Source organism: Psammomys obesus, unplaced genomic scaffold (assembly GCF_907164565.1).
Source record: "Psammomys obesus unplaced genomic scaffold, mPsaObe1.curated_primary_1811, whole genome shotgun sequence".
Taxonomy (NCBI): domain Eukaryota; kingdom Metazoa; phylum Chordata; class Mammalia; order Rodentia; family Muridae; genus Psammomys; species Psammomys obesus.
This window is the reverse complement of record NW_026585987.1, coordinates 4,000,837-4,016,741: the sequence shown is the minus strand read 5'-3', so window position 1 is coordinate 4,016,741 and position 15,905 is coordinate 4,000,837. Positions and strand designations below refer to the sequence as shown.

The 15,905-nt window shown below is 46.2% G+C and overlaps 1 protein-coding gene across 2 annotated transcripts in view; it reads right to left on the bottom strand.

Moving 5' to 3' along the window:
- Npr3 (natriuretic peptide receptor 3) overlaps positions 1 to 1,441 on the bottom strand; it is a 57,805-nt gene extending 56,364 nt beyond the window's left edge. For both annotated transcript variants that reach the window (XM_055601140.1, XM_055601141.1), the window contains exon 1: positions 694 to 1,441. In XM_055601140.1, coding sequence (XP_055457115.1) covers positions 694 to 1,441 — 748 coding nt within the window. The remainder of the gene's footprint in view (positions 1 to 693) is intronic.
- Positions 1,442 to 15,905: the final 14,464 nt, after the last annotated feature.

Genomic DNA, 15,905 nt, shown 5'->3' with positions numbered 1-15,905 from the left:
CGGGCGCGCGCTCCGGCCAAGCCCTTCCCTGCGCGCTTCAAAGGCTGGGAAGCGCAGGGCTCCAGGGGTGGGGGAGAGTGTCGCCTGACCGCAGCCACGGCGACGCACCTCGGTGGGCGCCACGGAAGCTTGTTCACAAGGGACTAGAGGGAGCACGGAAGTGATTAGAAGAGTAACACAAAGAGCCTTAAAAAAAAAAAAAAAAAAAAAAAAAAAAGACCCGGGGTGTGCGGAAGGAGCAGCCGGGAAAGCCAGGTCGCCCCAGCTGGTGGAGACGCTGCGCCCTGCCGGGGGGCGCGCCACAGCAATGCTCGGGTCACGCGTCCCCGGAGTGCCAGGGCCCTCCGAGGGGGCACCCCCTCGCCGCCCCGCAACACCTGCCACACCTGGGACGGCGCTAGCGCTCGGCTCCGACGCCCCTCCACCGGCCAGGTCCACCTCTCCGGGGCTCTGCGGGCACAGCCCTTCCCCGGGGTGGGCTATCCTCAACCCGCTCTCTTCCCCCCCCCCCCCCCCGGTCAGGCGGCTCACACCTGAACAAGTCACCCCACCCCCACTCCCACCCCCGACGCCGTGCGGGCCCACCCCGGGTCCTGGGGTTGCAGAAGGCTGAGGCGGTGGGGGTTGGGCAGTGGGGGGGAGGGGACACCGAGAACCGCTGAAGCCGAGGCCCCCGGCCGCCTCCCCGCTCACCTCGCTCGCTGCCCTGGATGTAGCGCACTATGTCGTCCAGGTCCAAGTCTTTGGTCTCGTCGAAACTGTAGGCGGACGTGTGCAGGCCCTCCTCCTGGAAAACCTCGTGGACGCCCTCGAGGGTGAAGTAGCAGTTGCGCTCGACCTTGTCGTCGCTGTAGAGGAGGGCGGCGCGGCTCCAGTGGTGGTGGCGGAACACGGCGAGCATCATCTCGCCCATCTTGGCGTAGGCGGGCGCCACGCGCGTGAGGTGCGAGTACTCGCTGTCCTTGTGCTGGAAGCCGGCGGCCAGGGCTCCCGCCGACAGCATGGGCAGGTCCCAGTGCGACGCCAGCCGGGCCACCGGCGCCGCCGCGTACTCGCACACGGGCCCCAGCAGGAGGTCGGGCTTGGCGCCGCGCGCCGCCGCCACGCGGTCCACCAGGCTGAAGAGCGCGCGGTTGCCGCAGGCCGAGTCCTCGTAGGCCACCTGGAAGCGGGTGCCCGGCGGCAGCAGCCTCCTGCCGGTGCCGGTGCCGTTGCCGTTGGCCTCCACGCTGCGCAGCGCGTACTCGATGGCCGGCCTCACCCGGGCCAGCGAGAACAGGTACGAGTCGTCCCGGGGCAGCAGCACCAGCACCTCGATGCTCGGCGCCGCCGGCGCCTCTCCCTCCCCGCGCCCCGCGCCCGCGCCGCCCGCGCCGCCCGCCAGCCGCGCCCGGGCCAGCAGCACGCACGCCGAGACAGCCAGCAGCAGCAGGGACCGCATCGCGCCGCCGCCGAGCCCTCGCCCCGGACGCCCGCTCGCCCTCGGCCCCCCGCCCGCCCTGCCCCGGTCCTCCCCACTCTTCTCGCCTCTGTCCCTGCGCCCCGTCGGGCGCGCCAAGAAAACAGAAGACCCCCCCCCTTCAGGAACGCGCCAAAAGATAGAGAGGAAGACTCCTCTGCAGTGTCCCTAGGTTTTCAAAAAGCAAAAGAAAAAAAGAAAAAGAAAAAAGTTCACCGAATGTAAACCTGTGCGTCTGCAACGTACATATAGCCTTATCATAAATATATATATTCTCCCTTCCTTTGCACATAGGCTATTTGGCTTAGAGGTGGCTTCTTATTTGGGCGTTGCTAAGGTTGCGTTTGAAGGCGTTATTTGTAAAAGAAGAAAAAAAAAAGTTAGACTTGTCCAAGTGCTTGTAATTGACGGCGCACCTCCTCCGCGTTTGATCCCATTGATTCGCGCGGGTTCCTGGAGCCATAGCCGGTGTTTAAATAGCGAGGCAGCGGCGGGCGCGTTACCACACATGGCGCGCCGAGGCCGGGCTTGTCCCCGCGGCGGGGGGGGAGGGGCGGGGGCCGGGCCGGGGGAGCCTCTCATTAACATTCTTACATCAGGGCTCCTCCCCGCACCCCTGGCCTACTCGCGCCTGCCGGGTCCCCGAGCCCCATTCCCCGCCGGTGCTCAGCTTTGGCCCAGAGCCGCCGCCGCCCACGTCTACACCCGGGGGAGCCCTCGCGGCGCGGCGCTACTCCGAGGTCCCCGCCTCTCCCTGGCTCCGCTCTCCCCAACCCCCGGCCTTAAAAAAAAAAAAAAAAAAAAAAAAAAAAAAGGAAAAGTAGGTATATATGTTTGAAAGGAAAGAAAACGCGCGCGCGCACATGCACTAACACACACATCGCAAAAAGGGAGGAGGGGTGCTTCTCCAGATGGGTGGCTTCGGTGCGAACCTCCTTAGATCTCACTCGTTCTCACCTCTTTTCCTGCTCCGGCCAAGTTCTGCCTGGGTGTACACAGTCCTGTCCAGCACCTGACATTTCTGGTCCCCGGAACAAGGTCACGGAAGAAGGAGCAAGCTCCCAGTGCAGGAGGAGTCATTTGCAGACCTGGCATGCCCATCTGGCCTGGGCGGCAGCGGTCCCCGTCCTCCCCCGCCCGGCGTGGACCCCTCCCTCCGGGCTACTGGGACCCGCTGGAGTCCCCGCGGCCGCGGCGTCCCCGGGCTCCAGGGCGCAGACCCTCCGCGGGGTCCCCGGGACCAGGAAAGCGAAACTTGTTGCTTCCAGGGGTGGGTGAATGGTTCCGCTCCGGGAAGTGTCGCGGAGCTTGAAAAGCGCCCGCGAAAGGTTCTGTTTGCTGACCCCGGTGCCTAAAAGGTCCGGACGGCCTCCTCCCCACCCCCACCCCAACACTACCACCACCACCACCCCCACCCCCCCAAAAAAAAAAAAAAAAGGAAGAGAAAAAAACCAAAATTTCCCCCAGAGAATCCCTAAGTACCGAAGAGCAGTGTGCCAACCCCGGGCGCTTGTGTTCCGGGATGCCCGAGGTTCTGGGGTGCCCAGGAAGGTCCCGCCTGGGAGACCCAGTCTTCCCACTGGTCCCAGCCAGCACAGCGCTGCGGACGGAGTGGAAGCGCTGGCGGGGACGTCCCCGGCTGGACGCGCGGCGCAGCACCGCGCAGCTGCGCAGGTCCGCGGGGACCCGCACCGTCTTTCCGCGGTCACGCAGCAGAGACCTTTGCGGGTGGGAACAGGCTGCTGTGCGCGGGGCGGTTCTGACACTAGAGTCCCGCAAGTTAAAGCTAATTGAAGATGTTTTTGAAACGTTCTCTCATTGCTCTCATTTGGCTGGGCGTCCGCGGGTGCACGACTTCTGTTGGTCTTAAACTTACGCCCTCTTTCGGCAAAAACGCGCACGCGATTCTCCACCCTCTGCTCTGGGCTCCCCACCCCCCTTAAAGAATTACGAGACCCCGAAAGCGTTCTAGCTCCCATCTGAGAATATGAAATTGCAAACGGAGGTGTCCAAGGACCTGGCAGCCCCAGGCATGAGCCCTCCTCGCGGCTAACAGCTAGCTCTCCATCGCCTTTCCCAGCAGTGAAAACACAATTTCGGGTAACTTTTCATACCGGCATCAGGACTTCAGCCGCTTACAGTTCAGTTCTGCACAGTGGTCCCTAAACCTTCGTTGTAGGTAAGAGCTTCTAAACCCTGGGTGAGCTTTTGATTATTTAATTAGAGCTGCTAACCGGTACTAATGGTTTAATTCTGAAAAGTTAGCCACGCACATTGGAAGCTGACATTTAGCGCTTCACAGCAATGAAATCCTTCCTGAACTCTTGAGAGAGCAAACATTTGTTTATAGGCTCGTAGCTATTTCAGAAAAAAAAAAAAAAAAAAAAAAAAAAAGACAACAGCTAAATCCTGGATTCCAAGGGTCTTAGTGGACTTCAGCCGGTTGCCAGGAGACGCGAAGGACGGAGGTTTCCTGTTACCGCCCGGTATGCCCTGTGTCTGGGGAACAGCAGCCAACAGCGGTGTGATTCTGCCGTGTGTGGATGGTGTGTGCTCTCTGGGAGAGTCTGAGATTTCAGAGGCACCGGGTGCGGAGTGCCTCTCGCATCTCTGGCTCTGCCCAGCCTCTCCCTCGGGTCAACAGCAGGGCAGTGAGATTACGTGATGACTCCCTGTGGCCTTTGGTAGGAGCGCTCAGCTTCCAGCCTGTTGCTAAAGAGCACAGACAAGAAGAAGCCTAAGGTCAGCCTAGAAACAGGGGAAGGGGGCCACAGAGTAGCGGCCTGTGCGCCTGTTCAACGCATCCTTGCAGATCGCAAAGCAACAGAAGCTGGGATTCTAAAAGACAGGTCTTCCTACGCAAACAAGCCCGAGACAGACAGTAACGCTGGCCTCTGGGTTTGGGCGTTTGGGCCTTAGGAGGGTTTTGTTTACTTCCCATCTGAGTACTTCGGGCAACCAGCTGAGGCTGGTGACGCATGACTGTCATGTAGTTCTGCCGTCGTAGTCGGTAAATATATCTCTGCTTTGGTAGTTGAAGAACTGTGGCCCAAAAACTGTGTACATTAGACATTTAAATACCTCTTTCTCGCCTGAGGATATTTTTTATTGGGAAAGGTCACCTACAATGCTATGTGAAACAGGCGTGGTAACCAAGCTGATTCCCACTGTAAGTTATATTCTTTGTGTCCTACTAGTAGCTGGGCCTGATGGCACAAGCCTGAAAGCCCAGCTACTTGGGAGGATATCAAGCCCGCCTGGGCTGCGGAGTAAGCCAAGACTAGCCTGAGAGGTTTAATATTGTAAGGTCCTGTCACCAACAAAAGGCAAAAAAAAAAAAAAAAAAAAAAAAAGAAATAAAAAGAACGAGCTGGGGTGCAGCTCAATGGAGTACTTACCTAAGATAAATTCAGTGCAGTGTAACACACAAGCTAACACATAAACACACACAGTCACATGTCACTCACATACATTCAAACATACTCACACACACACATACACGCAGTCCCTCTCACACGCACATACATGAAGTTCAATGGAGTGCTTGCCTAAGATAAAAATCAATGCAGTGTAACACACACTGACACATATACACATACATAGCCACACACGCTGACACACATATACTCACATACAACCCTGGCACACCACTACACACACTCTCATACTAACATGCACACACACACACACACACACACACACACACACGCCATCTTATGTGGACAATATTTTCAGGCTTTCCAGAAGACTAAAACTGAAACATAACCTCTTGATGTATATAACTTTTGTAACATTTTAATCATAAATGTTAGCAAAGCGAGAAGGAAAAGGGACAATAAAAATAGCCTCGCATTGAGGTTTTAGCTACTGTCCCTTTCAACTCCACAAAACACTGAAGCCGGGGAGGGGACATTTTTTTCACATTCAGAATTCAGTTATCAACTTCAATTGTCAAAGAAGACGAAGGAATAAAATTAGCCAGCTGAAAGCCCAAACACGTTAGTGTTAAATGTGATGTTACAGAAACTCATGGAGTTTCATGCATGTAGAAATGTTTTCATCAGTATCTGAGAGCTATTTTATTTCTGGTTCTGTCTAGTAAAGTTTGTGTCCAAATGTTTTTTGGCTAACACCCAGAAAGATTACCATGTGTAGAAGCTACCACGATTCTTTGAAACGTAGTGTGTGTGTGTGTGTGTGTGTGTGTGTGTGTGTGTGTGTGTGTGTTTAATCCTGGGGTATTTTCCCCACAATCCCCCTGCCTCAAAACCATGGCCTGAAACCTGTAATGTGAGGATCCCTGCAGATTTTCAAAGGTCCTTCAGCTTTTTGCCCAGCCAATCCTGAGGTCACACTGAAGAATACACAGTGGAGCCTTAACGGGTAAGAAAATACCTTCTGGACACAGAATTGTTGAAAACACACTTCCCCCTAGAGGCGGAAAAGAAGAAAGGCCATGACACATAATTCAAAAACCTTTCTGTGGTTCAGTGAGTACTGAGATTTTTGTTTCTTAACATACAGTTGATGTTTTAGAGAAAGCTATTCAAGAAGTGAGAGAAAATTCAGTGGACACCAAAAAATTAAATTAAATTTTTGCCTCTGGGTCTTAGCTCTCCTTGGGAGGGCTCTATTAATTGGCTCCGTTTCTTCTATTATACTAATCTGTGATTTTTTAGCCAATGTTACAGATAATAGTAAGTATGTATTTTTATTTGAATTTATGACTCAATTTAATTAGAAGCTATAGTTAAATGTGGCTTTCAAGGGCTTCTCTTGAAAGAGCAGAGCTTCCCATCCATTACAAGACTGTTTTCATTTCTCCGAAGATGTTCTGAGGGATGGTGACAACAGAAGCGTTTCTGAAGCCCCTATCGTCCGCCTAAGACTTGGTCTGAGTGCTGACATAAAGAATGCAGACAATATAGTGTTGTTAATGTATAGACAGCATGTCTAATGTAGTAAAAACATTCCGTGAGCCAGGGAGAAGGCTCAGCATGTAGAAATGCCCGCCGCCAAACCTGATGACCCGAGTTCAAGATGTTCACTGTTCCATCTCAGCCCCACAGCGTTCCTCGGCCTGTGTCATGCTAAGTTGTATTGCTATTGACAAGAGGTGCTGGTTGGGATTCAGTCTCCAGGGTAGTGAGGCCACTGTGGAAAGACAATACATGTGGAAACCTCACAAACAGACCTGAAAGCTGTCCTTCGACACATTCAACCTTCCGTTTTCTCATTTGGTTTTTTGTTGTTGTTGTTGTTGTTGTTGTTGTTTGTTTGTGTTTGTTTATTGACACAGAATTTCATATCGCCAAGGCTGGTCTTCAAGTCGTAATGGAGCCAAAGATGACCTTGAATTCTTGATTCTCCTGCTTCTGCATACCAAAATCTGGGATCATATATATGCACCACTAACACACAGCAATTGTCTCACTTTTTAAATGCAGACATTATTCTGATGTTGCATAAATAAGATTGAGGGAAAGCAGAAGCTAAAGTCCTCATGTACACACAGAAATGGTCATTCTTGTCATGAATTCGTTTGAGTGCCTGGTTTTAAATGTGCTACACACTGTGAATGTGCAAGGAATGAAGAAATCAGTTCAAACTTTAAAATATCTGGCCTAGGTGTAATTTTTTTTAAGTAACCTACTGCTACAAATTATCTAATTTATAATGGATGGGACCGTTTGACAATATAACTTTGATATTGGCCTTTTCCTTGCAAGTTTAAAAAGCTTTGTTCATTATTTCTTCTGTAGGAGCTAATTTGCCACTCCGCCATGCAGTTGTGGGTAACAGACACAACACTCCTCAGAAGCTAAGACAGAGGACTAGAGAAAACAGGAATTGATCTAGAAGCAATAAATATAGGGGAGAAAAAAGTACAAGACCCTGAATTTTGAGGACAGGTCAGAGTGCAAGAAGCAGACTGTATGAGATGCAAATGAGATTGTATTGGGAGGGACAGATTTACGTCCTACACCACAGACATTGCTGTAAAGCATGGCTCGGTGGAGAAGCCTGCTACTGAGCCTGACAGCATGGCTTCAGTCCCCGGGACGCATATGGTGGAGGAGGAGAAACAGCTTCCACAAGTTGTCCACTGACCTACACATACCGTGACATTTCCGTGCATACTTGCAAATGTGTACACACACATAACAAATGAATGTAATTTAAATTTTTTAATAATCATAATAATGAGAGAAGACTAGAATGTATTGCAATGTATTTTATGTCCAAGCTATAAAAATTTGGGGCATCAAGCTTGATGTTCTTGTTCAATAAAACAGATACCTTTTAAACATCTAAAGGATGTAAAAAGAAAAAAAAATGCCAATGATCATGGGGTAAATCTCGCATAAACCCACCCCTAGATGAAGACCTATAGACAATTAGTGGGTTCTAAAAGGAGACTCAGTCTTCTCCAGATAACCTAATCTCAAGTGGTCGGCCCTAAACAGATATACATAAAAACAGCAATAAATAAACACGCTGAGGGAAGTTTGAAGTGTGTGTGTGTGTGTGTGTGTGTGTGTGTGTGTGTGTGTGTCACTCAGAGAAAGAGAATAATTAAAGAAGATAAGGTCAATAATTTGAGGAGTAGGAGTAAGAGTGGACATGGGAGGGTTGGGTGGATGGAAATTATGTAAATACAATACTCATGTGTGAAAACCCTCAAATAAATTATATTTAAAAATATGCCTGTGGGAAGAGGACACGCCAAATCCTGATGCAATTTGATGAGCTGGGGTGGATAGGAAGGGGGGCTCCCCTTTCCTCAAGAAAAGAGGAAGGGAGAGGGAGGAAGGGAGGAGAACTACAACTAGGATATAAAGTGAATAGATAGATAATTAGATAGGTAGGTAGATAGAGAGATAGAGAGATAGGCAGGCCTGTGAACCACAACACTTACCAGCACAGTATAAGTCCACCAAGGGCGCACTAGTGGCGTTCTCGTACTTGCACCTTGGCGGTAACCAACAGCTTTCTAGTTGGACTGAAGGCACACTCAACAAGAAGGAAATTATAAATGATACTGGAAACACAGCCAACTACCTGGGCTAGAGAACTCACCAGTTCTGAAAGAGAACCTACAACCACCACTTTACTAAGTCAGCAGAATTTTTAGCTACAATTTAAATATTTATCCGTATACACAGGTAATTGTAATCTTCATCTCTCATTTAAAAAATAATAATATGCAATATATGGAGACCATCAGAGAAAACCACAGCCCATCCAAATGCAAAGAACCCTAGACTGAGGACTCCAGGTAACTGAAGGATGCTGAGAATGGGAGAAAGAGTCTTCCCCAGGGAAGACTCCTACAACTCACTATCCCATACCAGGTGATCAGCCCTGGAGTCATATGAATACATACAAGTAACATTATACACCCTGGGTGGTTATATTTGTGTGTGTGTGTGTGTGTGTGTGTGTGTGTGTGTGTGTGTGTAAATGACTGAAGAATAAGAGGCCATGAATTTGAAAGACAGCAAGAGAGATAGATGGGAGAGATTAGAGGAAGAAAAGGGAAGAGAAAAATGATATAATTATTATAATTTCAAAAATTTAAAAATTTTTGTTAAAAACAAAGAATAAAGAATGCCAAAATCTATTATTTCAGATGTCTTTTCTTTTGTTCAGAGATATTTTTTAACACATCATATTTAAATCTGTGTAAGAGGCAGTCATGTTACACCAGTCAAATACCCTAAGATCCAGACAAACAGTATAAGGACAAAAAAAATCCCAAATTTCAAAACTACCTTATAAAAATCATTTTTCTAATACTACTGTATCAGAATATTAAATATTTTATACTCAAAACCTAACCAGAAATAAGCCAATAAAATATAAATGTTATAGGAATGGGTTTTCTTCAATCCTGCACCTTGCCTCACTGAGGCGCTTTAATTTTTATTTTAATAATGACAAATGTGAAGAATGCAATGACCACTATACAGCAGATTTTGAAAAGAAATGATGAAGCAATTAAGGAAAAGATAGTCTGGAGAGAATTTAGTTTACATAACACAAATTCATTGCACTCTAAAATCATAGTTTTCAAAACATTCAGGCAGTATCTTTTGGGATTTCAAATAAGATGTCAAAGACCCTAAATACCAGCTTTAAGTGATCTTAGTCTGTTAATCTACCAGCACGTCATTATTCAGAGTTACTTCTTGATCTCTCTTTGCTAACGAGAAAAAGTTAGCACTCATAGTTTGTTTGTTTGTTTGTTTGTTTGTTTTTAATCTATGCGCCATCTTTTATCATGCTCTGACCAGGAATTAGAGGTGATATGGAAAATATCTGTTACTATAATGTGTAATATTGTCAGGTGTTTTTTTGGTTTTTGTTTTTTGTTTTTTTTTTTTGAAGCAAGTACAGTCCACTTGGCACTAAAACATGGGATAGCTGATACATGAGACAGAAATAGAATAGAATGCCATGAGGAAAACATCAGGAAAATTCCTGACCTTTGCCCTCTCATATTTTTGGTAATCATGTTGTGACATCGAATTTCGCCCTCAAGTTGGCGGAGAGAATTGCTTCATCCAGTCGTCATGCCTTCTATTCAATTTAACGTGGCTACTGTGGCTTTCCCCACTCTTGACAATCTTGAAATCTTACATTAAAAAATGACTTTCTGGTCAGGAAGTTTCTCATACTCAAGTAAATGTAAATGCACAGATCACCTCAAATTGCAAATAGTTCACAAACCATCCATGTTCAAGAGAATGCTTTAGGGCTCTTCTTGAATTTTAGGCACAAACTTTTTAATGAACCACATCCTCAATTACCAGCATGTTTGATTACCATGGTTCAAGGTTCTTGCCTCATTTTGACATCTTCCCTTCATTGCTCTATGTTCTCTTCATATTCCCGCCCCTTTTAAATATGCTTAATACATACCACAAATATATCAATATTCTTGAGATAGTGTGCTTCTTGTACATGAGTCATTCTAAGATGGTGATTATATTGTAATTTTTCTTATTTTCACAGGGAACATGGATACATCTTTATATTAATGTTAAATGTAAAGTCTACATCCTGATGTGCAAATTGCATGACATTCTACCATAGGGTACTCCTCCTTTCTCCAGCGGTTGACACCTGCATTAATGATGCCTACCAGAAGCTGCCCTGATGAAGGCTTTGCTGGACTCCTATGGTTGAGTATGGGATTATGGGAAATTTTCTCTGGAAAAAAAGGTATTCCACCATTCTCCACCACCTTGTGCCAGTTACCCTCTCTCGTCCCCCTCCTACTTCTGCTAATCCCCTTTCCTTTTCCAACTAGTACCCCTTCTGTTTTCGAGTCCTTTGATGACCCTGTGAATTTCGCCAGAGTTGCTTACAGACATTCAGTAGAGACTGTTCACTGCAGCATGGGCACCCAACTAGTGGCCACAGCACTGAAAAAGAAAGGTCTCTTCCTCCCCTGTCTACGGTTAACTGCCTATATCCCCAGGGAAGAACGGAGTCTCAAAGCCTCTCCCAGCTCTATGATGGGATATTTAGGGGCCTGATCTTGTATGGGTCCTGTAGAGATCATGACAGGCTTGTGAAGTCAAGAATGCAGAGGACACATCATGCCAAAAAGACAGTGTTCTACAACATTCCCCAGCCTTTGGCTCTTTGCGTTTTTTCCCCTTCTGTACCACAATATTTCCTGGCCCTTGAACAGGATGATTTGGATGCCTCGTTTATAGTTGAGTACTCAACAGTCACTTATTCATAGCATTTTGTCCAGTTATAGGTCTCCGCAATTACTACCGCCCACTTGAAAAGGAAACTTCTCCTGACAACTGTACCCATTGAAGGGATTAACATAATTGCTTAGAAATCAATTTGATGGGCACATGATGTCTACTTCACAAAGCAACAGCTGTGGCTTCCTCACTAAAGTCCATGACCTCGTCCACATTAAACCAGGTTCATGGCACTGGATGTGAACTCCCTCCTGCTTTAGCTCCCGTCGAATGTCAGCATCTGTTTTCTGATGAAGAGACTTTGTGTAAGCACCACCATGTACTAACCTACTGTACCCCTGTTGCTTCAGTGAAAAGAGAATTTGAATCTGAGTCCTGGGCCTGACCTTTAATTGTTCTGAATTAGGCCGATTTACTCTGTCTGTTCAAAAACTGTGGCCAAAAGAATTCTATAATTCTACAATATAATTCTATAATTTAAAAAGTGGTTTAATGGTATATACTCGCTTATATAGACCTACAAGACATGATAAACATAATGAAATCTACACACCTAAAGAAGATAATCAAGAAAGTGGACACAGGCGAAGGTGATTAATCCTCATTTAGAAAGACAAATGGGATGTGCATTGGATGTATGACAGGAGTCTACTGAGCGCATCTGAAAGACTCTACCTAGCAGTGTTTCAAAGCAGACACTAAGACTCAAAACCAAACCCTCGGCAGAGTGCAGGGAATCATATGAAAGAAGGGGAGTTAGTACGATATGGAAAGGATAGGAGCTCTACAAGGACCAAATATATCCGGGCATAGGGTCTTTTCTGAGACTGACACTCAACCAAGGACCATCTATGGATATAACCTAGAACTTCTGTTTGGATGTAGCCTGTGGTAGCTCAGTAACCAAGTAGTTTTCCAAAGGGAAACAAGGGGAACAAGGACTATTTTTAACAGGATCTCAAGGGTAGGCTCTTTGATCTCCCCCCGCCCCCCCAGGGGAGGAGCAGTCCTGTTAGGCCACAGAGGAGGACTTTGCAGCCAGCCCTGAAGATACCTGATAAAACAGGGTCAAATGAAAGGGGAGGAGGTCCTACCCTATCAGTGGACGTGGAAAGGGGCAGGGAAGAGACCAGGGAGGGAATGTGGGGTTGGAGAGGGAATGAGGGAGCGGGATACAGCTGGGACACAGAGTTAACAAAATGTAACTAAAAAGAAAAATAAAATTAAAAAAAAAAGTGGTTTAATGTCGTCTAACATGTCTACATGCTTTAAATCATCTCCTGATTATTCACAATATATGAAATGTAAATGCTATGTAAATAGCTTTGTTATATGTTTAGGACATAACGGCAAAAAAAAAAAAAATATGTAAACATTCAACCCCAGATGCGATATTTTCATGTGTATTTTTATCTGTAGTTGGTTGAATTCGCAGGTGCAGAAGCAGCAATAGAGAAGCCAGCTGTCTGTATTTCAAACCACAGCTTTTAGTCAGGCATAGAACTAGCCCATAAACTAATCTATACCATAACTTCTCTGAACAATATCCAAGATGTCTCTATTATCTCTTTATGCATAACAAACCACCTCAACATTTAGTGTCTTAAAATAGCAACAATGTATAACACCTACTTACAAGTCTTCAGCAGAGAGGTTCTGCTGTCCATTTTTTCTGGTATCTCCTTTAAGACTGCTAACATGGCTAAAGCCAAAGTCCAAGAGAGCTTCATTTAACAGCCTGGAAGCTAGCTAGGGCTACTACCTGAACTGTTTCAGCTCTCAGCCGTGCAGTTTCTCCACCTGGTCACCCCGGGTTTCTGTCAGAGTAGTGACACCATCCTAGTAAGGCAACCTAACAGTACACAAGTTCTCCTCAAGACTCTGGCGTGACACTTGCTGACGTTTCATTGCCTGCAACACATCACATGGCCAATAGTAGTTAGGAACGTGAGCTGGTGGAGAACATATCCATATGCCATGCTAGAGAACAGTTCCACTGCCCCATATACTGAGTGGCAAGTCCCACTGTAATAGTAAATCTTGATTATTAACTTGGTAGGATTTAGAATAGGCCTCTGGGTGTGTCTGTAAAGGGTTGTCTATATTATCACTGTAAGGAGATCAACCCTAAATATAGTTGGGATGGGGTCCCGACTGCATGTGAAACAGAGACCTAGCTTAGTAAGTACCATCGTCCTTTACTCTCTTCTTCCTGACTGTGGACCCTGTGTGACCAGCTGCTGCCCTCTCCTGGCACCATGCTCTTCCTGCTAGGGTCGACTGAACACTCGTGGAGCATTAAGTCAAAACAAGGCCTACCTCCCTTGAGTTGCTTTTGTTGGTATCTTGTCACAAAAACAAAAAAGTGATTTATCAACCTACAGAAAGTCACCAGTATTGTGTTGTATGAGTATTATGTCAATAACTGAAAACAGCTATGACAATCGCAGAAAAAAAAAAATTGGCTTTCCTATTTTGAGACAACACACAGTATAAGGAGGGAGCCACCAAGGTAATGGTTTCTAAGGTGAAACAGCTACTGTCAAAAAACTAAAACACAGAAAGGCAATGGGTGTGTTAGTTTGGACCAGTGTTCTAGAGCTGTAAATATTACTGAGCAAGGCTTCTGCAGACATGGTTTGTGGTAGCAGAAATGGCTAGTTGCATTCCCAGTCAACACTCATTCTCCCCTCTCTACTTGTGAAACAGAATCCCACTTTTTCTCTTTTTTAATTAATTAAAAATAATTACATCATTTCCCCCCTTCCTTCCTTTATTCCTGCTCATGTACCTGTTGGGAACAAGCAAAAGAAACTTAGAGCACGAGCTACGATTTTGTTTTCAGACGCCATTTAATCATAGGGAGAAACTAAGCTCAGGGTCCCAGGCCCTAGGGGAGCTGGGGACTTCCCAATAGCTGAACAGCTTCTGTTGTAGGGAAACAGTTGTCTGAGTCCAGCCATCACAGGGACAACTTCTCCATCTTGCTGGCAGAGTCAAACTAAGCTCATGTTCCCAGGCCCAGGAACCTACTCCTATCCTGATTGATAGAAATTCTCTTGCATATGTCAAATATAACTGGACAAATATGATTGGACAACACTACAGTCCACCTTGCTCCCACTAGCTTTACTGTTTCATCCTTTAAATATGCTGTACAACATCCCTTCAGAGCTGCAGTTCAGCTCCCAAGTCTGTTCTGTGGCCCTGACTGATCAGTAGTAGCTTGATTACAACAAATTTTTGTCATCTCCATTGACCTAGTGATTGAGTTAGGTTGGATTTAAGTGGACCCCACAACAGTACCCTTCTTCTGACAGCCCTCATCCCCCATTACTCCCTCTCAAATTCACAGCTTCTTTTGCTTTGATTATTATTGCCATGTGAGCACATAAGCACATAAATACAACCTGCTGAGTCTCTTTAGTATTGCTTGTGTCCATATGATTTCAGGGCTCACCACTTGATGTTAAATAACCAATTAGGAGCAGGGTGCAGTGATACATGCCTGTAATCCTAGAACTCTGGGAGGCAGAGGCAGGCAGATCTCTGTGAGTTTGAGGCCAGCCTAATCTACAAAATGAGTCCAGGACAACCAAGACTACACAGAGAAACCTGCTTCAAAAAGTAAAATTAACAATAAAATAGGGCGCCCATCCTTGTCAGACGAATTTTCCCTCTCTTGGCAGTCATTAATTGCTTATAGTTCTTTGTCTACAGGTAGAGCACCATGAGATTTTTCACCTTCATATTAGCATGTCTGTTGGTAACATCACTGTTCAAGTCTCGTTTAGGCACCAATATTGTTGTTATATCAACAATATGTGTAGCTTCCTTGTCATTTCTAGAAGACAGTCTCACTTTTTCAGGGCAGCGATACACTCTACCTACAAACGACACTGGCAGGTAACCCTTGAAACTAAGTGAATGCTGTTGAGGAAAAGTCTACAGTCACTAAGGCCCTTTAGCCCTTTCTCTTCTTCTTCTTCATTCCTGTAATGTCTGTGTGACAGTTGGAACTCAATGAGCAGCCATATTATACTTGAAGTGACCTTGAGGGGTTTGCCCTGTGATAGCTTAAAGTTATGTTTTAAGTTTAAAGTACTGTGCTTAAGAGATCAATAAAATAAAAATGTCTCTAAGGAAAGAAAAGAAAAGTCTTTAACCTATAATCTCCACTTGCCCAAGGACAGAGAACTTCCTGGAATCCTGGGGGCTGTTATAGATATAAGACACCAAGTCAAGTGTTTCCAATTCTGTAAACAAGTTTGGTTGCCCTGACTTTACAGGATGTGCTTCATTGAACATAGGCAGGAGGTATCTAGGTAGGAAGTATGACAGGATTTATGTTTGCCTTTGATTGGGCAAAAGGGGGAAGTGCATAGCCTTGTGAGTCTTGCCTTTCTATGTCCCTGACTGATGTAATTCAGCGCCATACTCTAAGAGTTTCAGGTATGGACCCAACCAGTATCAATGGGCCTACACATTATTTAATAACGTTTGCTTCAAATTTAGCTCAAAAATTGTGGTAATAGTCTTATTCTAACCCAGTGGGATTTTAGCCCCTTGGTTAGGGGTCACATAGAAGAAAGACCAGTGTTTGGACCCCCTATTGGTTGATATATAGTCTTTTTTTTACAAGGATGAATAAATTCATAGCTTTTTATACTCTTCTTTGAGTTGGAAGCCAACACATCTGAACCTAATCCTGACTAATG